Source organism: Eleginops maclovinus, chromosome 1 (assembly GCF_036324505.1).
Source record: "Eleginops maclovinus isolate JMC-PN-2008 ecotype Puerto Natales chromosome 1, JC_Emac_rtc_rv5, whole genome shotgun sequence".
Classification (NCBI taxonomy): Eukaryota; Metazoa; Chordata; class Actinopteri; order Perciformes; family Eleginopidae; genus Eleginops; species Eleginops maclovinus.
The window spans coordinates 22,233,423-22,253,673 of NC_086349.1; the positions used below are offsets into that span (position 1 = coordinate 22,233,423).

General features: G+C 39.2%; 1 protein-coding gene and 1 non-coding gene across 2 annotated transcripts; one reads left to right on the forward strand and one right to left on the reverse strand.

Annotated features, from left to right (window-relative positions):
- Positions 1-13,544: 13,544 nt before the first annotated feature.
- On the reverse strand, positions 13,545-18,532 carry ppdpfb (pancreatic progenitor cell differentiation and proliferation factor b). Its single transcript, XM_063880250.1, has 5 exons — positions 18,294-18,532; positions 17,144-17,239; positions 16,192-16,269; positions 14,541-14,634; positions 13,545-14,072 (listed from the first exon to the last, which is right to left on the reverse strand). Exons 2-5 carry the CDS (start codon positions 17,196-17,198, stop codon positions 13,958-13,960), a joined length of 342 nt encoding a protein of 113 aa, XP_063736320.1. The 5' UTR covers positions 17,199-17,239; positions 18,294-18,532; the 3' UTR covers positions 13,545-13,957.
- Positions 18,533-20,117: 1,585 nt separating this feature from the next.
- On the forward strand, positions 20,118-20,189 carry trnae-cuc (transfer RNA glutamic acid (anticodon CUC)). The gene has a single exon. It is a non-coding gene; the product is annotated as a tRNA-Glu (tRNA).
- The last annotated feature ends 62 nt before the right edge of the window (positions 20,190-20,251 follow it).

Consider the following 20,251-nt stretch of genomic DNA (forward strand, 5'->3'; position numbering starts at 1 on the left):
AGAGAAGAAGAAACACAGTAAGCGATAAAAGTTTTAACACAATGAGGTAAACCCTTCACCCTTTGTAGCATCATCAATAAGGTCATTGTTTAGAGAAGGAAAGACGACATCTGGAACAAGAAGACTGGTAAATCTCTAGGAAGGAGGCCCTACTTTATGTAGTTTATGCACCATGCCCTTTTTTATGGTGTCTTTATGATTCCTTACATAAGGGTTTATAATGTCCTTGTGTTCATGGTTGTGTCTGATAAAACATGAGCACTTATCTTATCTTCTTCTATTGTCTTTGTTCGTAACTTATGATTAATGCAGCTGGGTCCAGCCAAGAAATATCTTCCCCCAGGGACAATAAAGTAAACAAGTGTTTATCTAATCTAAAGACTGCTGTTAGCTCTATGTTTATTTATGTAAATGTTTCTCCGCTCCTCCTGAAAAGCCACACTCAAGGACCCAGACTTAAGACACTGTAGCAGTAAGTGACTCAGGAGGAAGGGTGAGGGAGGGGGTGAGGGAGGTAAGAGAAAGAGGCGAGGTCTGCCTCCTCAGCAAATAAAGCTTCAGGGAGGTGTGTTATTTTCCGGAGAGGAGGAGACACACTTCACTGCTGAGAAGAAAAAGTTAAACAACGAGCAACTGATTGGACTCCTGCTGGTCCCTCATCCCTCCATCCCTCCATCGATCCGCTCTGTTTTCACTCTGTTTCACTTCACAATATTCCTCTGGATTTCTCACATTCTCAAAGAATTGGATGTAAAAAAGGGCGGATTACAGCCAACCATTGAGCGAAGGTAAGACTTTTAAAAACTTCTCCAGCTTGTTTACATGTATACCTCTAAACACTGTAGCTGATCTTTTAATAATCCTGACCTTTGCTATTTCAGTCCCACATGCATTCTGTTAGCAGTAATCAGAGCTGGTGTCTAACACTGTTCAAAGTTGCTTTAATGCTTAAATAGTTAGTCATTGGAGTTGATTTACTAAATGCAGACTGCACAAAAGGTACAGGAAATGAATGTACAATATTTGTTAGGGTACATTGGGTTTTATTTCCTTCCCTGGTAACTAACGGGATCTATTTCAGTCAAGTCAATATGAAAATTGGCGTGTGTTTAAAATTACAAGAGCCAGCTGTAGTCATCATGGACCAAATTCACTATAGTTTAATCTATCAAGAAATTGTTTAAAAAGCTTTACTTTTAATTGATTTAGTTGAAAATGAATAATGCACTCTGTTTATTCTGTGTGATACGCTCACTCCTAAGTAATACCCAACTTTAATACCCAAACAAAGTAACTGATTTCTGTCATATTATTTCCTTGGTAAGGACACTATGCTGTCTTTGGAGTTTTATCGTTTGACATTTGGCTTTTTGGCAGGTAACTAGTCTGGGCAAACTCTTGGCCAGCTCTGCTCTCCCCCAGCTCTGGTTACACTGTGACTTTATTACACTTAAGGCTGTCCTGAAGTGTTGGGGAACTTTTTCAGTAACCTGTTTTTTTACATTGAGTCATTAAGATTCTGTAGATTTTTTTTCCCCATCAGGGCACTAAACAGTTTAAGGTGGTAATTGTTGACATAAACAATGCTGCTGTGTCAACACATCTCAGAAATCAACCAACCTGCGGATGTATAGGTCCTTTTTCTTACCAGCTGTTTTGAGGACACCGTTAACATGTTACACTCAAACTGTATTGATCCTTAGAGCTGCTATGTTCATTTGACTAATTTTTGCAAGCGATTAAACACTGAAAAAGCCTCTTTCGATTAGGACATTTCCTATTTTCAGTTTTATTTCTTATTACATAGAATTGGACGGACGAAACAAGAGATTTAAAGATCTGAGCCTGAATAACATTATTATACTATATATATTATATATATGTAGTTAAACGTGCTTTTGCTTTGATGCAGGTGACACACTTTAACAGCTACAATAACATTTTACTGATCTCACAATCTCAAGTGTTCCTTCAAGCTGAAATCAACTAGTAGAGGTTCTTCATGAAATAATAGCCAAAAAGGAACGATGTTTTCAGAATCTCTCATATGGACATTTTGCAACATATTTCTATTTTTCTTCGACCACCAAAACATGACATCACCTGCATGATGTTGTTTCCAACTAATCTTGCCTATTTTGGTTGCAGGTGACAGACATAATACGCATGTTGTGTATTTTGCCATATTTAGCTGGAACTGTGAGGGCGTAAAAGAAACTGAGCATGCAAGAGGACAGAGGAAAGTACGATACAGAAGTTGTTGACAGTTTATATGGATGATTTAACACTTTTTCCCCCCAGTATGAAACTGGATCCTCATTTGAATCCACTATAACTACCATGAATCCAAGCAGCTGCTGGGCTCAATAAAAAGTGGAAGCTACACATTGCCTTCAGGCCGTGAATTTTAAAACTCACAAACCTTTTAGTGAAGTATTGCTTCGATATATTGACCATGAGGCTGGTATCACCTACCAGAGCATTTATCAAAAGCCAATGAGAGACTTTCTGAAATGTGCAGATTTACCAAATGATCTTCATGTCCAACATATAATTACGCAATTCAAAAAGAAGCAGTTTTGCCAATAAAAGTGCAGAAAGGTCAGATATATTGCCCTGCCTTCTGCAGAGGACAGGCTGCACAGCACTAAAGTGAAGAGGGTTCAAGCTTTTATGATTATATGTACAAAGATATTGTCTTATGTAATCCTGCAGGAGGCAAAGTGCAATCTGAGGTCACTCCTCTGTCTAAGACCTAATTGCTCTGCCTTGTGCTGACAAGACAACTCTTCTTGGCCTATTTGTCTTGACTCAGGATTAATAAAAGGCTTGTTGTTTTACAGGGTTTAGGGCGAAGTCTGCATAAATCCCCAGGAGTCCTTTCCTAACCGTTTACAGCTGCAGGAGGTGAGTTTCCTTTTAAAAAGGCACAAAACTGCCTCCACATTGTGCTGTACCCTGTACATAAACCCATTTGTGCATCTAAATAATACCACAAATAAGATTCTTTACATGAATTCAGCATTTTTATTTGGTCCGTCGGCTCTGGTATACGTAACTCTGGACTGCACTTTCGATGAATGGTGAAATAATCCTAAACTTGAATTATCCTGTTGATATTTTTTTATTAATTATGGGAGGCATCTGCAAGTTTCCAAAGAAAACAAGCAGAGTGAAAATTGTCATTAAAATAATCCAGTGAGATTATGTTTAACATGATGCTGAGGAATTAACTGCGGTGTGAACCAGCGTTCTCCACACTGGGAAGAATAGAAAGTGGATTAGAGACTGGGGTTTAGCTGCCAGGCAGAAAGAGCTTTTATTCAACAGCTGAGACCCTGATAAAGTTTGGTATGTTGCTTTCAACCCTGTTTGTCCCCTGCAGGAAAATAATATTCTCCCTTAATCTCTTATCAAATAAAAGCATAATATCCCCAATGCCATAATAAAAAACCCACCTGTGACAGCGTACGTAACGTGTCTTTGATTGATTAGTTGGCAGAGGTAATTCTTCAGCATCTGGTGTCAAACCTCTCAGGGTAAAACTTTTTTTCTTGGGACAGGTATAGACATCAACAGCTGTTCGAGGTGAGAGCCAATAAATAACCAAATCACAGGACGTACCAAATTGATGGCACAAAGCGAGCTGAACATCCTGCACAGATATAGTATCAACTGCCACACCCCCTCTTACTTAATGAGTGACAGAACTAACAGCAGTGTTCCCATCACTGATTAAAGAAAGGCATTCAAACCAGAGTTTCGAAGGTAAAAATAAGAATGAAACAATTTTGATATGTAAGTTTTCGTACAGTGTGTGCGGGACTGTACTTTAACTGGGCTGCTGCTGAGTCCCACCAGGAGACCCTCCACTTAAATCAGTGCGACCTCTTCTTCAACCAATGCGGTCGTTCAGATCTACCTTTGCAACAGTTAGAGAAGGAAAGATTCTTTAAACAAATGAAGCTCTGCATGTTTTTCTGTAAGAGAGAAAGATGGAGAGGCCAAGAGAGGGAGAGGAAGAGGGAGACACATAGTTTTGAGAAAAAAGGAACAGCAGACTCTATAGGAGGATGAATCAATAGGGCAGCTGTAACCTTTCCCCCACATCTGACTGACGGACCAGCGTTACATAAACTGTGTTCCCCTTACACAATCCAGAACATAGAAAGTTACACAAAGAATTTTTTGTTTTTACAGGAAATTCTCACTGGGTGCAACCAGATATTTCTTCAGGGGCCTAAACGTCTAGTTGTTCATACAAATCCTATGGAATAACTAGGTTTTTTGTATGCCGAGTGTAAAAGTGAGCATTAAAGAGGCTCATTTCAGGTTTGTATTTTGTGCCTCTACTGTGACAAGTTGACATGCTTTAATGTTCAAAAAGTGCTTTTAAAAGGGCCCCTTTAATATCATAGTTATAGAGGTAACAGTGCGGCGTGTGTGCATTTTATTAATCAGTGAACAAATGTATAAACTATTGAAGTCAAGTTCAGCTCAAGCTCACCTAATGTGGACTGAACTTTAAGGTGGATCAGCTTTTTCTCATACAATTCTCATGTATAGTTGACAAGCCACTGCTCAGAGTTTTCATCTCTGAATATTTTTATCTTTCTCTTTCTGTACCAAATGCATAAAAATGTTGCCCCATGTGAACCGAGATAGCTTAGAAAAACAGGCATATCAAATATCCATTATGATGACTTTATTTAGGTCGAGGTTAACATGCGTTGTCTCTTCACATAGGGGCACTTTGTATAAAACAAGGCAACAACTTTTATCTACTGTAGATGTAAACAGCCTCAAATCAGCTGAAGATCTCACAAACCGAAGATGAGAGGAAGCAAAGCAGTCAGTAAATAGTCTTTAAACATTTCTAAAGTGTGTTGCTCAAACCCTTTTACAACCACAACTGAATTAGCTGGAAATAAAAATGACCACATTCCTTATAAGGACAGGTGATGCTCTTCAGTGACAGGCTGCTGCCCCCGCGGTGTCTCACAGAGAGACCGCAGGTGCTTCCTTCCTGCAGTGTCAGACTGTACAACCAGCATGGCCCCTGGTAGACCCCCCCATACATACAACAAAAAACTGACTAGTTGTGCAATAACAATTTATGTGCAATATATAAACATAAATATGCCATTATTAATAACTGTGTAATATTTACCTGGCTGCTCCTTACAGGATGTGTATTTTGTAAATTGTGTGTTTTTCTTTATCTTAATATATTTTTAATGCATTTTTTCTTTTGTACAGCTGACTTTGTCTCTGTTGCTGCTGTAGCAAATTTAAATTTCCCCTCTGTGGGACCAATAAAGGGACTCTGATTCTGATTCTGAAGGCAAACAGGAAAAATGTGTGTTTGCAGCACAAACAGAGAGCAGGATGCCTGATCCCTCAAACTTATCTAATCAGTAAAAAAAAAAAAAACCTGCCGCTTCCATGAAAGCTGTCGCCAGACATGACTGGAGCACTCATACATTTCAACACCAAAACAAATATTTTGAGAGTCTCTTTCACCAGAAAAAGTAACTTTGTCCAAAGCTAACAGGGCTGAACTCATGGCCGGAGTGCCCCAGAACAGAAGTTACACAAACATAAAAACAGCTTGATGGTTGTTGATTTTCACTTCAGGAAAGTTACACTTCCTGTGTTAAGTTAGTAAATGCATCACAAAGCAGATCATGCATTGTGTAATTCCTCATCGGAGAGTGCTATCTGTTGACTAAAGGTATAGTATTATTCTAAATATATAAACATTCTAAATATAGCGTACATCTCATTAAAGAGATGAATTTCTAACTACAGAAACATGAAAAGGAAATCTGGTACTTTTTTTAGCATGTCTTGTTGATAACAAAAGCACGTATTATACTTTGGACATGTACTTTATTTTATATTAACTGTGAGAAATGGCAAAAACTTTTCAAAACTGTGAAAAAATATTCACAGGAACAAATGAAAACAACAGATGTATAAATGATGGGGTATGTGGAACTGAAAGTGCGGGTTTTAACAGAGAGACATTTTTCTTTCCTTGCTGTTCCCTTGAAAAGATCTATATGAAATACAGTACAGCGAAGGCCACACACACACACACACACACACACACACACACACACACACACACACACACACACACACACACACACACACACACACACACACACACACACACACACACACAGTATCTAATAATAGCAGCATCAGGGCTCCAGGTGACAGGGTAAACAAACTGTCCCTGAGTTTATTGGAATAATCGTTTCCTCTGTTTGCCGGTGGGGTGACTGAACTCAGCTCAGTGTATTTACCTTCGTTCTTGCACCACGTCTTTTTCTGGTTTAGAGTTTCCGTTGGCTGCGCTCTGTATTCTCCACCCTGGCTATTATGAAAGCTGTCTGCTAAAAAGTTATTTTTATAACAGAATCCAGGCAGTAGTGTCCAAAGGCAACACTACATAATGACACTAATCTACTGTAGGAGCAGGGTACGACTTTATAGTTCACCCTTACGTACACACAATGATGAAACAAACAAAGATTATATATCTAAATGTTTTAACTGTAGAACACAATAGCACAACTAGGCCATGAAAAGAACATATTTGGTGCAACAAGTAAAATCAGGCTGTCAAATTGAAAAACATCTCACAGAAAGTATTTTTGGTCTTGACCTGAGATATGTAAACACAATATTTGTATTCATATACAACTGATGTCCAGCTGATGAAAACACAACAGTAAAGAAACCTCTTCCTGAGACGTGTGCTGAACATCAGTCAAATGTTAAGTGTGCGATACTGGGTATCTTTGAAGCTTGACTTGAGTTATAACCTCTCCCCCTCTATGTCTCTAACACTTTGACCCTGTAGGTCAGCGACTCCAGATCAGACTAACCATGACCAGCGTCAACTCTCCAGCCTGCCTGCTTGCCCGCAACCACTTCTACAGAAGTATGACACACACACACACACACACACACACACACACACACACACACACACACACACACACACACACACACACACACACACACACACACACACACACACACACACACACACACACACACACACACACACACACACACACACACACACACAGCTTTAAACAGAAATACTCAAGTAAAGAACCCAAAATTGTCCTCGAGTAGAAATGCACCGCTGTCACGCTCATTTGCAATACAGCAATAATACAATGCAATTAATCACATGTCTCATAAGAGGACACACACATTTTAAAGCCTGAGGCAAAGGTAACCAAAGTCGGTGTGTGTTGATGTTTGTGTGCACGTGTTTGCTTCATGCACGGGCAAAGGTAGCGAACGGTGGGATCCCACATGATTTTTAGGAAAAGAGCTCTGCCTTCTGAACCTTTGACCCCGCTTTCCAAATGCTGCGTTCCTCCAGAGTGAACAAAATCCTGTTTTAGATTCCAAGTAGTTGAGGATTTCTGGAATGGAGCTGCAACCATTAGTATGTAAATAAGTGTGTTAACCAATCACTTAAAAAAAGGTATAATAAACAAGTATTCAGGCAAAAAAATGCACAATTGAATAAACAATTAGGAATATAGTTTAAAAAAATAAACATATAAATGTGATGAAAATGGTCAAAAGTTCCTGCAGTATTTTTTTTATAAAATCATTATTGATTACAGCCATACTGACAAGCCCAATAAACAGGAAGCATTTTGAATACAATCGGCTCATGTTGTTGAGCATTTCTGCTCTATATTAATATTTTAATTGTATATATCAACTGACTAACAGGACAATAATTGGCACAATAAGGCAATAATAAAAAATAGTAATTTGTTGCAGAGATAGTTTATCAAATGTCATCTTTTAGTACTGTGAGCTCTACTCAGAAACTTCAGCAGATGAAGCTATCTACGTGGTGAGAAACCACTAAAGTCAATGGAAATGGAAATAACATCTGTGGCTTGTAGTCACGCTGCACCTGCATTATAATTCATGTAACATCGTATGTGCACATGACTCCGTTTCTGAACACTATGTTCTTTTAAAGTGAAGGGGTCTAGATGATTACCAACAGACAGGTATAGCTAGGTAGGTAACACATAACAAACTATTATTATGGTTAATATTGAGAAAAATTCCCTTCAAACATGAATAATTAAGTAGACTAAGAAGAAACTTGACCTACAAATAAAATATTGTGCTGTGTTTCACTGACAAGTAATATTGAAGAGGAGCAAAACAAGCTCCGGGCAAACGAGACGGGCTGATCGCCAGGAAATCCAATTTTCCAATGTTTTAAAATCTTCAGGAGATGGTTCATCAGCAAATAGGCTGACCTTTAATTGTGATTATTCCTAAGTCTGTCACAGTAGAATCAACCTTTATTCAATTAAGAGTGAACTGAACAGTACATGTGTCCTTTTCTCTTCCTCAGATTTGCCCCCGAGTCCGGAGCAGATGAAGCCAGGGTTCAGCTGTCAGAACGACAGACAGAATCAGAGACAGGTTACCTTCTGGGTCTCCATGCCAGTGTCTCCAGGTAAACACACACTACAACAGAGTGCACTTTTCTATAGAAAGGTGTATTTGCTGCCATTATGGTTAACAAAAGCATTACTGGGGTCAGACACTCATGTTGAGGGTTATGGTGTCAGCTGGTATTCCAGTTCATCTCAGAGGGTTTTCTACAGTGAGGACAGCTTGTAATAGACATGCCATTTGAAATTGTGAAATGCAGATATAGCGCAGAGACTACAAATGATGTCTGCAGTTGAATAATAAAATAAAATGTAAGTCCAAACTACTTTTCTTTGTACTAGATGGATAACGTCATGAGGTCAAGGAAAGATGTTAATGAGAGGTCATAACAACTTGGGAAAAGACAATTGACAAGAGACAAGTACCAAAATGTTCCTTAAACCGCTGGGCCACGTTGCTTTTAATCAAATGTGAGAAGCAATAGAGAAGACAGGGGCGACTGTACTTATTTGGTAAACCTAGTGATTCATACCTGAATCAGGTTAAAAAATAACCAGCGTCCCATAGTAAGGACATATGTCGGAGGTCAGTGGGTGGAGGTGGAGAGACTGAGATAGAGACCACGCAATCAGATACTTTTTCTCACAGCTTTCCATGACCCTGAAAAACTGCTGCTTAACTTTTACTAACTACTGTAAAACAGAACGTTAATATCCAACATAATTGAACAAAGGTGTCGGGTGTGGAGACGTAGCGTACGATGATGGGAGTTTACCACTAATGTAATCAGGTGGTCCCGGTTAGGATTCCCTCAGTGTTCATCATTCAGGATGTTTTTACCATAAGCAGAATTATTATATTATAACTTAAGATCAACATATCTGATGACTAAAGTCCTAAATCACTCACACCACTGAAGCATGCTCTAGTGGACACGATGTCTATTTAGTTTTAGAATAGCATATAGGCTAGGTGAGTTTGAGTACACAGCCAGTCAAAAATATGAAATAGGTCAATTCCTTTTTAGAATTTTTTGTGTGAAAATGTTTGACCTTTTATCTATAGATCTTACTCTCACAATAAGATATATATTTTTAATTGCTTTATAACTCAACTCTATCTTTCTTTTCAGGATTCCCAGGGGGCATTGGCACCAAAGGATTTTGTGTCAACATCGTTCTTGGCTCTTCTTTTTCTCGTCACTTTTCCAACGCTAAACCAACCAGCCCTGCTGACCGGGGCGTCAAATAGAGGAAAAACGAGCGCACCTGTTTGGCTTAAAGACTGAAAAGGAAGTTGAGAAAAAATGTAGGATCCCTAACTTCTCCAATCATCGGCACTGTTGGCTGCTCAGGATTTTACAACCTGTGTTTTAATGGACAATCACAGACAAAGTGGACGGTTTCCGAGTAAAAAGACACTTAATTATCACTGTGGCAATTTTCTGAGGAGGCCTAAAGATGATTTCAAAGTTTCTAATTGTCATGACGAAGTTGGATTTTGGCAAGGTCGATTTACTTTTCAAAATACTTGCAGCTCTTTCATGGGTTTTTGTGCTAAAAATGGTCAGAAATGTGACAGTGACGTGAACCTGGTCCCAAAACTGAGCCTCAAAGTTGAGGTACTGAAGATACTAAAAAAATATGTTGCGATATCCTGCCCCGATACATGACATCCAAGAAATTGCATCAGTAACAATATTGTGTTTGGCCAAAAACTTAAGTTTGCCTTTTTTGTTCCACCCCACAGGAAGCAGTTATTCATGTTTAATGTTAAAGTTGTTGTCTTTACTCTGAGTGAAGAAATAACAGGTCTCCTCTTCCCCAGTAACACCAGAAACAGTTTCCTTTAAGTTGCGCTCTGATCAGCACATTTTTGACCGTGACAGGAAATATTTCATGTACAGCTGCATTTTTTTTCGTGAATGCAGTAGAGTAACTAAGCACAGCGAGTTGGGCAGCAATACCATTTATGATTCAACGTCCCCCAATATTAAATCAAGATCAGACTTGAACCAAAGCCCTTTATAATCCTCGACATTCCGAGTCCTGTATGCGGGACACTGAAAGAGAAACGGATCTTCTATCCAAACACAGAAAACAGTTCATGTCTGATAATGCAGTATTTAGATCTGTGATTAACTTTCTGTGAAATCATTGACGTGTGTGTAGAACCACACTTTAGAAGGAGGTGAATTATGTGTATTACAGTCACTACAGACGAATGATAAAGAGTCATTTACAAAGCAGAAATACTAAGATACTGTTCTCTTTTTTTTTGACTCAACGCAGCTTTATTCATACACAGATTTGAACTATACTGCAAAGCACAGGATGCAAAAGGAAAGGTTGTGTAAGCGAGCCACTTAGAAGAGTCTGGCAACAAGTGATGGAGATCCAGAGAGAGAGAGAGGACAGAAAATCTCCTCCTTCAATCACACTTTTCAACGACCCACTGAGCACTCGCTGACCTGGAAAAAGTGCAGCGTGTGAGGACGAGCGGCCGCTTCGCTCTTCAAATGAGCCACAGAACAAACCCTCTGTTCAGCTTTTCCACACTGTCATGCAGAGGGGCCACTCTGCAGCATTGTTTGTCTTTCCTCTGTTTCATAGAGACACACAGGGAGACCAGGGAGTGAATAGGGAACAGCAGGGCTTAAACAAACCCATTTTACAGTCGAATGGGGAAATCGTTGTGTCAGGATGTGTGCTTAATGTCAGCAGGGAGATGTTTCTCTGCAAGTCAGGACAACTTGAATAAGTATAGCGATAAAGGGTGTTTGTGGAGCTGTAATTTTGGGTTAGTTTGTGTTTGCTTTCTGCATCACCCCTTATGTGTGCATGGAGCAGGTCTTATGTGATCACCAGAGTAGGATTTGGTTGTGAATTTGGACTGAAATTTAACGCAGTTACTACAGGAAAAAGAAGTCTGTTTCGTCCGGCAATTCTGTGTAGCAGCTCACCAATCATGTTTAATTACAGGCTAGTAATTAAACACAATACTCAATGTATTAAACACTGCATGTGAAATTGGTAAAAAAAAAAATACATTACTTTTTTTCTACAGGAAAGCACCGAGGGAAGCTTTATCATAAAATGTAATTCCTTAAAGATAATGAAATATAATGTTAGACTGAAAATGGATGCCGATCACTTCTATCAGACGGCCTGGTCTGTCATCATGTTTGGCCTCCTAAAGAAATGAACAGTAGGCTACCCAAGGCAACACAGCAAAAACGCATCTGTTTTGTAACTGTTTTATTCGCTGCTGATACCTGCTAACCTTTGGTCATACCCCAGTTAAAGCACCTGCAAACATAGCAGAGTTCACTATGAAGTGACCTGAAATCTAAACCCACACACACCTGATGTGTGTGTGTACAACACTTTAGCTCGATTATTCATGCATATTTTAAAAGACTAACAAAGAGAGATGTAACAGCCTATAACATGTAGCAAGATAAGCAGAGGAGTGTAAGATGAATGTTGGCAATATAGCAGCATAATAACCCATGAACAAGGAAGGTATATCATCTGGATTTAAAGAACGTATATTTCATAGTGTAATGTACATGTCAGTGTCATAAATATAATGTTCATAAAAAAAAGTAATATCATCATTGCACATCAGCCTCCTTAAGTAACTGTACTGGCTTTTGTACCACCACTGCAGTCTCAAGCAGACAAACAAACAAACAAACAAACAACAACAACAACAACAACAACAACAACACATTAGCACAATCAGCTCCTACCTTAGTGAAGAGAAGCATCTCCAGGAGTTGAACATCTGGGCAGATTCACGGTACTCTCAAACAGCAGCAGCACCGGAAATTCGAACTTCTAGCTTTGCAGGAATGGTACATCAGCTTGTTAGCTAAAAATGCTACTAAATTCAACACACAATTAATAAAATCCTCCATCAATACCGAAGATAACACCCCCACATCCTGTTGTTGTCGGTAGGTCCGTTTTTTATGTTAGTCCTACAACCAGACCGGTAGTAGTAGTAGTAGTAGTAAAAATTGTTTACAACTGTATCATTAGCTAATTAGTGTGACCTGCAGGTGTGCTTCAAACAAATGCAGAGGGCCTGATTGAAGAAGTGCGCTCGATTTGAGTAGCAGGGCGGACCGGCGGCGGGAACAGTGGCGCAAAGTAACAACAAAACAAATACATTTACTCAAACCGTGCGATATACGAGTATTTATAAGTATTGACATTAGTAGATTGAGATTGAGAACACCGTATAATTTATATAATAGTATTGTTTATTCTATTTTCTAATCCGGATATTATTCCGATGCATTGAAACGAGAAGTATTTGGTAAATCAAATTCTAGTCAGACAAATGATTTGAAGTATAAGGTAGCAACATATGTAAATACTCTGTTAAATATAAGTAATAGAACGTTTTACCGTAAGAGTAATTTACAGTTTGATTTGAATCCTTTATTTCAGAATGTTATGTTTTAATATGCAAGACATAAGGGAGGAAAGGTTTCGTTAATAGGAGAGTAAATGCAATTACTAAAGCATTAGCAAGTCATTCATTTTTCTAAACTCAAGATCCTCTAGACAACAGACAAACACATCTGAAAGTCTAAGCCCTTTGATTTAGACCTCAGGAGCAAGACAACAGAAGTTGAAACCCTCTGGAGGGAGGAGTGAAGACCGGTATGCGCAGGAATGTTTTTTTTGTTTTGTTTTTTATCCACGGAGAAGGCTGGACTCAGTTTCCAGATGTGGGATGTGTTTACACTCCGGACAAAAAGTTACACAACCCCAGACTCCGGGTTCACTGGGAGCAGCAGCAGCCAGAGTGGTGCTCTCTCTGAGTTTACTTTGTTCCTGGAATAGCTCTGTATCAAGTACAAGTAAACCACTCCCTGGCAAACACTGATTCTTCCACATACTGGTCCTTATTAGGCCATTTTGACCAACAGCTATGAGGACCCCATTTATTTTAATATTCAAGTATACACAAAGATAAAATCATGTTCAGAGTAAGACCTTTGTGGAAAAAAAACGAGTGCTTTGTTTTTGTGTGAGAAGAGCAAAGACATAAACCCAACACAGAACTTTAGGCTGCAAGAGTCTACTTTATTGCATTTGCAATCACAGGGTGACAAAAGTGTAAAATGTTTAACAAAGGCATGTGATGTGTATGCACCACACAGTGTGTCTATGCAACACAGTATTACAAACACAGTACAAATGTTAAAAAAACACAAAAGGAGCTTATCAGTTGCATCAGTCTTGTTTTTGTTTTTTTATTCTTTTCAATTTTCTTTTTCTTTGTTGTCAATACAAAAACCACAAGGTTACAGTAACAGAAGCAGCCTATAACTACAATGAATAATATTAATAACAAAAAAGAACTAATAAGGTTGTTAACGGGACATACTCCCGTCACCTAGCGTTGGTCATTGGTTCGATTCTCCCCCCCCCCCCCCCTCCCCGAGGTGTGGCATGGAGCAGAGTGAGCAGCAGGATCAGGAGGAGGTGGGGGCTCCTGCATCGCTGCTCTCACTCACTTGGCGTTGCATCACCATCTCCCTGGCAACACAGGTGATCTGACCATTGGTCACTGCACCTTGGACCCCCGCCCTGAGAGACACAAAGAGATGGAGATTTTGTGAAATGCTGTTCTTGATACAGTATAATAGAAAGGGTGTGACTGTGTGTCAAACCGGTAAGAGTGATTCGTTTACACAAGGACAGGTCTAAGGCCGGTAGACACTTCCAACTGCCAGCCATGTTTAAAGTAAAAGCTGGAAACAGCGCAAAATCCTGCTACAGGGTCTACCAATCGGCCACTTTCGGTATTCAATTGCAAAAATCCTGCGCAAATATCATTTCATGGATTACATCCTGTCAGGGATTTATTATACCGAATGTACAAATCTGGCTTGGACTCATCTGCAGCCCTGAATTGAAGCTCTACAAAAGTTTAAAAGAGCGGCAGCTTTGCATTTTTAGTGAGTGTACCGAGAGTGATCAGGATTAAAACAAGCCAAGAGGAACAGTGGCAGAATTAGGAGATGAGTCAGCAATGAGTGTGTTTCTTATACTTACTTCTGCTGTGCCTCCTCAGTCAGTGGAGTCATCCCTGGCTGTTTCCCAAAGAAGAAACTGGACCACCAATGGCCAGAGTCCTGCTTAGGAAGTCCTGTGGAGGCAGATAATAAAGATACATATTTATACAGGGAACAAAGTATCTACTCTACATTTAAAGAAGGTCTTCATTATGAGTTGTACCAGAAATTGTAGTCAACAAATGAGAAAGTACACTTATTATATTAAGCGGCAGAACGTAGACTACCGTGTGCTTGAGTGGAGTGTGTGTTTCATTAGCTACACTGAGTGAGCCATGACTCAGGTTCCACCTCTCAGGACCTGGCCTCGTGTTTGGCTCTGTGACAGACTGCGGCAACTCGGGTAGTGTCCGAAAAGCTGAATTTGCATACAGGCAGTTAAAGTTATACTACAACTGCTGTGTGTCATAATTTAGCTTGTAGGTCAAGTTCTCTAAGTGGTGTCACTTGGGGACATATAATGACTTCCTGATTATACCAAGCAAACCAGCTAAATCCTCATTCATACAACTAAGCAATCTAAAAGACATCTTTAACTAGTTTTTAAGTTGTTTCTGAATATATAATGCCTATATTATCCCTACAGAGTTAAGATTTCACAGCTATGGAAAAAACCCCTCATCAATCAAATGTAATTATATAAACTGACTAAGCAGGAATGAAAGGCATGTGTACTTCACTCTCTATGTACACAACGACACACATATTTCACCTTTAACCTACTTGGTTTTACAGTGTGTATCCATGTCCCTGTGTTAAAATATTCCCTGCTGATGCCATTAAAAAGCTGACATGGCTGATAAATCAGGCATGGCATCTGAAAACCATGAGCCAGCACTTCTCGGTTGAAGCAGATGGTTTTTACCTCAAGCTACACTGAGACACAGATCCAGAATTGGCGGTGAAGATATTAACTGAGGCTGAGGGTTATATTGGTGTATTAGGGGTTGAAAGAAAACCTGCCTGATGTGGAGGTCTTTTAATAGTACTGACAATCTGAATCCTACCCAGAGAAGCACAGAAATGGGAGTTGCAGGGTTTCTAAAACCTTAATCCCGAGAGGAAAATGAAAAACCATGACTAACAAAGCCAGATCAAACCAGAACTACTTTTCCCCAGATGACTCAACAATAGTAGCTATGTGTGGTCGGAGCAAGAGCTGACTCCACCTCAGCAATCCTTGAGGTTACCCAAGATGATGGATAAGCAGTGTGATGTAGATTGAGGATCACAATCGTTTGGCTAACTGCACGCTGACATTTGCTCAGTCATATCTGGATCCTATCCAGACACACGCCTCTGCGGTTGTTGTTTCTCTTGAAAAAGGAACACAGGGTTCTTTCCAAACCCACAGCCTTTAAAGTACATCACTCGGTTTTTGGGGGGGGGGAGTGCATGTGGGTAAGCTTGCATAATATCCTGACTTGATTACTACAAACTCTAAAAGTCTTTGGTAGCTGCTGTATGTTAATTCAGAGTATTACTTTGTCGGTTTACTGACGGTCGGTTTACTGACGGTCGGTTTACTGACACACGTATCATGCAGGGAAACTGTTTTCTCTAGCGTTAATACTAAGACAATTTAAGACTTTTTTTTCATTTTGTTCTGATTCATGGAGAGTAACACACACCTGGATGGTGAGGGATGACCTCTCCACTGTACTCCGAACTGCCGCAAGAGCTGCTACTGGATGTAGAGCCGATGCGCCCTGAAAGAGGAGAGAATGGGCGGAAAATTGTGTTAATCTTTATCATAGCGACTCAAGCAAACTGTAAAAGTAGAACGTAAAATGATTACAGATTAATTTTCCAGTGATTACAGTGAATGGTTACCTTCAGTGAAAACTTAATTTACTTGCATAATAACTACCAGTTCCCTTAAAATGAGAGTGGTGGGGGCGTTCACATGGACACAGAAAACTAAAACTATTTTTCCTCCGCTTATACAACCACAGCCTGAGGGCCCATTTCATGGTTGTAATGTATGCTTCCGATTTGATTTACTGAGACAGGATACAAGTCATTTTGGCAGATTACATTTATAGATGCCAACACCATCCCATATCTCTGCAGACAAAGATGTGACCTCTTATGACTCAAAAAGCTGTCCAAGACATTAGAAAGAAAACACAGGAAGGGTGTAACCTTGAAAAGAAAAACCTGCTGCAACTTCCCCTTTAAGCAATACTTTAAATATACCTGGTTGACAGGATCATTACTAAACCCAAGCAGGGTGGGATTTTATTTCACTTAAGGCAAAATGTATTAGTCTACTCTTAAGACATGTATTAAGGTGCGTACAAACAATGAGTGGGACACTAATGCGATAAGTATTAAAAACGTTACTCAGAGAGCCAGGTTCTTACCCACTGAGTATGGCCCACAGATATTAGTCATCTTTTATATAGAGAAACCCATGTGACTCATTATATCTCAAAAGTTAACCCTTTAGAGAGTCTGATGTAGTGTGAATATAAAGTAAATCTAACGGCAGACTCATAGTAAGTCCCCAGGCAGGAGGAGGGAGTCAGTTGTGAATATCTGCCCTGGTGTGATACGGGAATAAAGAAAGGAGAGACTCACTTCGGTAGTAATCAGTGGTGGCCACGAGAGAACCGCCTGCTGGAATAGATGCCATTCTACTGTAGTTGGTCGCTTTACGCTGTGCTTGATGGAAACCTATGGAGGAAAAACAGTATGGTCAACACCAGAGAGCAATACATGGATAGGAGCCATTTCTTTCTTTCCTTTCTTTTGTGAATTACTCAAAAGGTCTTGTTCTGTCCAACCAACTGAACAAAAATCCAAAGGACTTGTGTAATAAAACTCTGTATATTGCTTTATTCTACTCTCTTCTAATTTAATATAATGTGTGTATGTGTTAAAGAGGAAGGGACTACAACAGCAGGCACATGTTTCGTTAAATAAATGTCTGAAAATGTGATTTATAGTCACTCAATGCTGATTATTAAATCATCAAAAACAATTAAATCAACTAGCAGTAATCCTTTCAGCGCTGATGATAAACAGGAACAATGAAACCCACAAAAAACAAAAACATCCTGGACTCCAGCTGTGATGGATGTAGAGAGAAACAAACCAACCTGAGGCTTCAAACAGTTACATCCACACACATTTAAATAACAGAGACTTTAACTGCTCATGCCTGAAGGACATTGCATCGTTTATAAAAACAGAGATCGTTGATTACTCATTTCCCCGGAACATCACGTTCACCTCTTCAATATAATGACGTCAGCCCGTGTTTTTCAGGGGTCTTGTTTACATTACTGTCAATACAGAAAACCGACATTTGGACATTATTTTGCTAAATAAAAAATAGCAGAATATGAAAGCAGAATAAAAGCAGAGAAGATGAGTGCTTAGTAAAAAGTCAGTCTTGAAGAGGATACATGAACACATCAAAAAGATGGACCCTTTCTTTCACACCGAGGACATTTTGTCTCGATAGGAAGACAAAAACCAAATCATAACAATGATGTTGACGTTAGAACTGGGGGTCGTCACCACCAGAAATCGGGCCGTTAGTATGCTATGAAAGAGCAAAAAAACGAATACAACGAGAAAATATTACAAGCATAACATGTCTTAAAAAAAAAAAGAAAAAAGCAGAGATTCTGCAACCGATCATCACAAGCTAGCCTAGCATCATTAGCTCGCCCACCACCAAAAACAGTCATACCACCATTTTATAACCCGGGGAAACCCTCACCTTTTTAGGAAACCAAACGTGCTTGATGTTCAATAGCACCCAATTCAACTCAGTCGGCAAGGCTGGGGGGGTAAACGCTAGGCAACGGGGCCCATTTGAAAATAAGTGTTGGGTAAATGTAACCCTCCAAGGTCCGAGCTGAGATCAACGGATGTTTGTTGGCGTCAACTGGCATCTCGAGCTTTTATACAGAGACGGGCGCTGACGTCACATTTAGCTGGGGAGGGGCGTGTACAATAACTGCCAATGTGTCTCCTTTATACGTTCAGGGATTGCGTCGGGATTGCACAATGAAGTGTACATGTGGCCCCCTCCACGCTACACTCAATACTGTAGAAACATTTAAACACAAAAATTCAAAGTATGTTATATTATATTCAAAGAAAAACACCAGTGGTGGAATATAAGGTTCATTTACTCAAGTAGATTCACGATTCCAAGGCTCTATTGTCATCGAACAGAACAGAAATGTAACAAAACAGTGCGACAGACTGTTGCAAGTGACCAATGAGCAGTTAAATGCGTAAGGAGTAAACTATATACATGTAAAATGGAATAAGATGAGATAAAAACAGAATTCCCTTTTAATTGTATTGTTACTTTAAATAGCTTACTTCTTATCATTTGTTATTTATTTTTCTGTACTTCTTTCTTTCCTCAATATAGGCTAATTTGTATTCTATCTCTTTACTCTTTATATATATTTGAATGTATTTGTATGACCACGTATGTATTGTCAGTAAATACTTGGTCTTGCAGGTTCACCCTTACATGTATTTAACATATTCATTATTATACATTACTGTATATTTGTTTAAAAGTTTTAATTGTAATGTATACTGTCACTGAGATGTTTAATTTGTTACTTTAACGATCATGTTTAGAGCTCTTATCTGTCCTATCCTGTGTTTCATTTATTTAATTTTTTTATGTTGCTGCCATGACACAATTCTTCTATGGGGATTAATAAAGGTTTATTTTATAACATGTGTAGCCTACCTAATTGGAATTGACGCTGTCTTTGTTAAATGGTAGGGTGTATAGGGTAAAGTTAGATAAAGAAGATTGATCAAATGTCAGTGTCTTTCAAAGTGTCATTATTACAGTCACTGACTAGTAGTTGGTTTACCACAGTGAACAAAAGCCATATTAAACACTAAACACCGTACTAAGAGCCTCCTCTGGTGGTGGAATCTATGAGTTGCTTCTAATTTAAAATGCAGTACAGTAGATTGAAGGGACGCATACACGTTTCTAACTTTCTATGTTGTGTGCAAATATATTTTTCAAATCATCTTTTGGTAGTTTCAAGTTTCAGCACATACAATGATAGATAATAGTCAGGCTCCCACTAACAATGCCAATTATTTTTAAAATATAAATGTCTCTTATCCTGTGTCCAATAACTGTACTTGCATAAATTAACATTTGTTGATTTTCAAGTCCGCAGTTAGTTGAATATGAAATCATACTTATCTGTCTGAGTATATTGTAGAATTGATTTGCAACACATCGACCTAACAGTATCAGATCCAAGTAAACCAAAAGCTAATTCGTTGTCGGCAGGATTAGGCTGCTGTAGCCTAGCAATCCCTTTGATTTCCATCCATACAAACTACCTATTATACAAAAAATTCACAGCTAACTTGAGTCCATAATTGTGAGCACTCCAGGGGGACTAACATTTTAAAAGGGTGTTGATCTTACTTCGAGGCCGTTCACTCCAGACTGACTTTGTGCATGCTTGCAACGCTATACATTTATTTTCAGACATCTGTGTTTGGGACTAAATAAAGTTTACACACGAATTGACGTCCTCATCCTTCCCTGGTGGTCTAGTGGTTAGGATTCGGCGCTCTCACCGCCGCGGCCCGGGTTCGATTCCCGGTCAGGGAACTACTGTTTTAACGACGTGAACTAATTAAATAAACATCTGTCAAATTTCAAACAAAACTGTA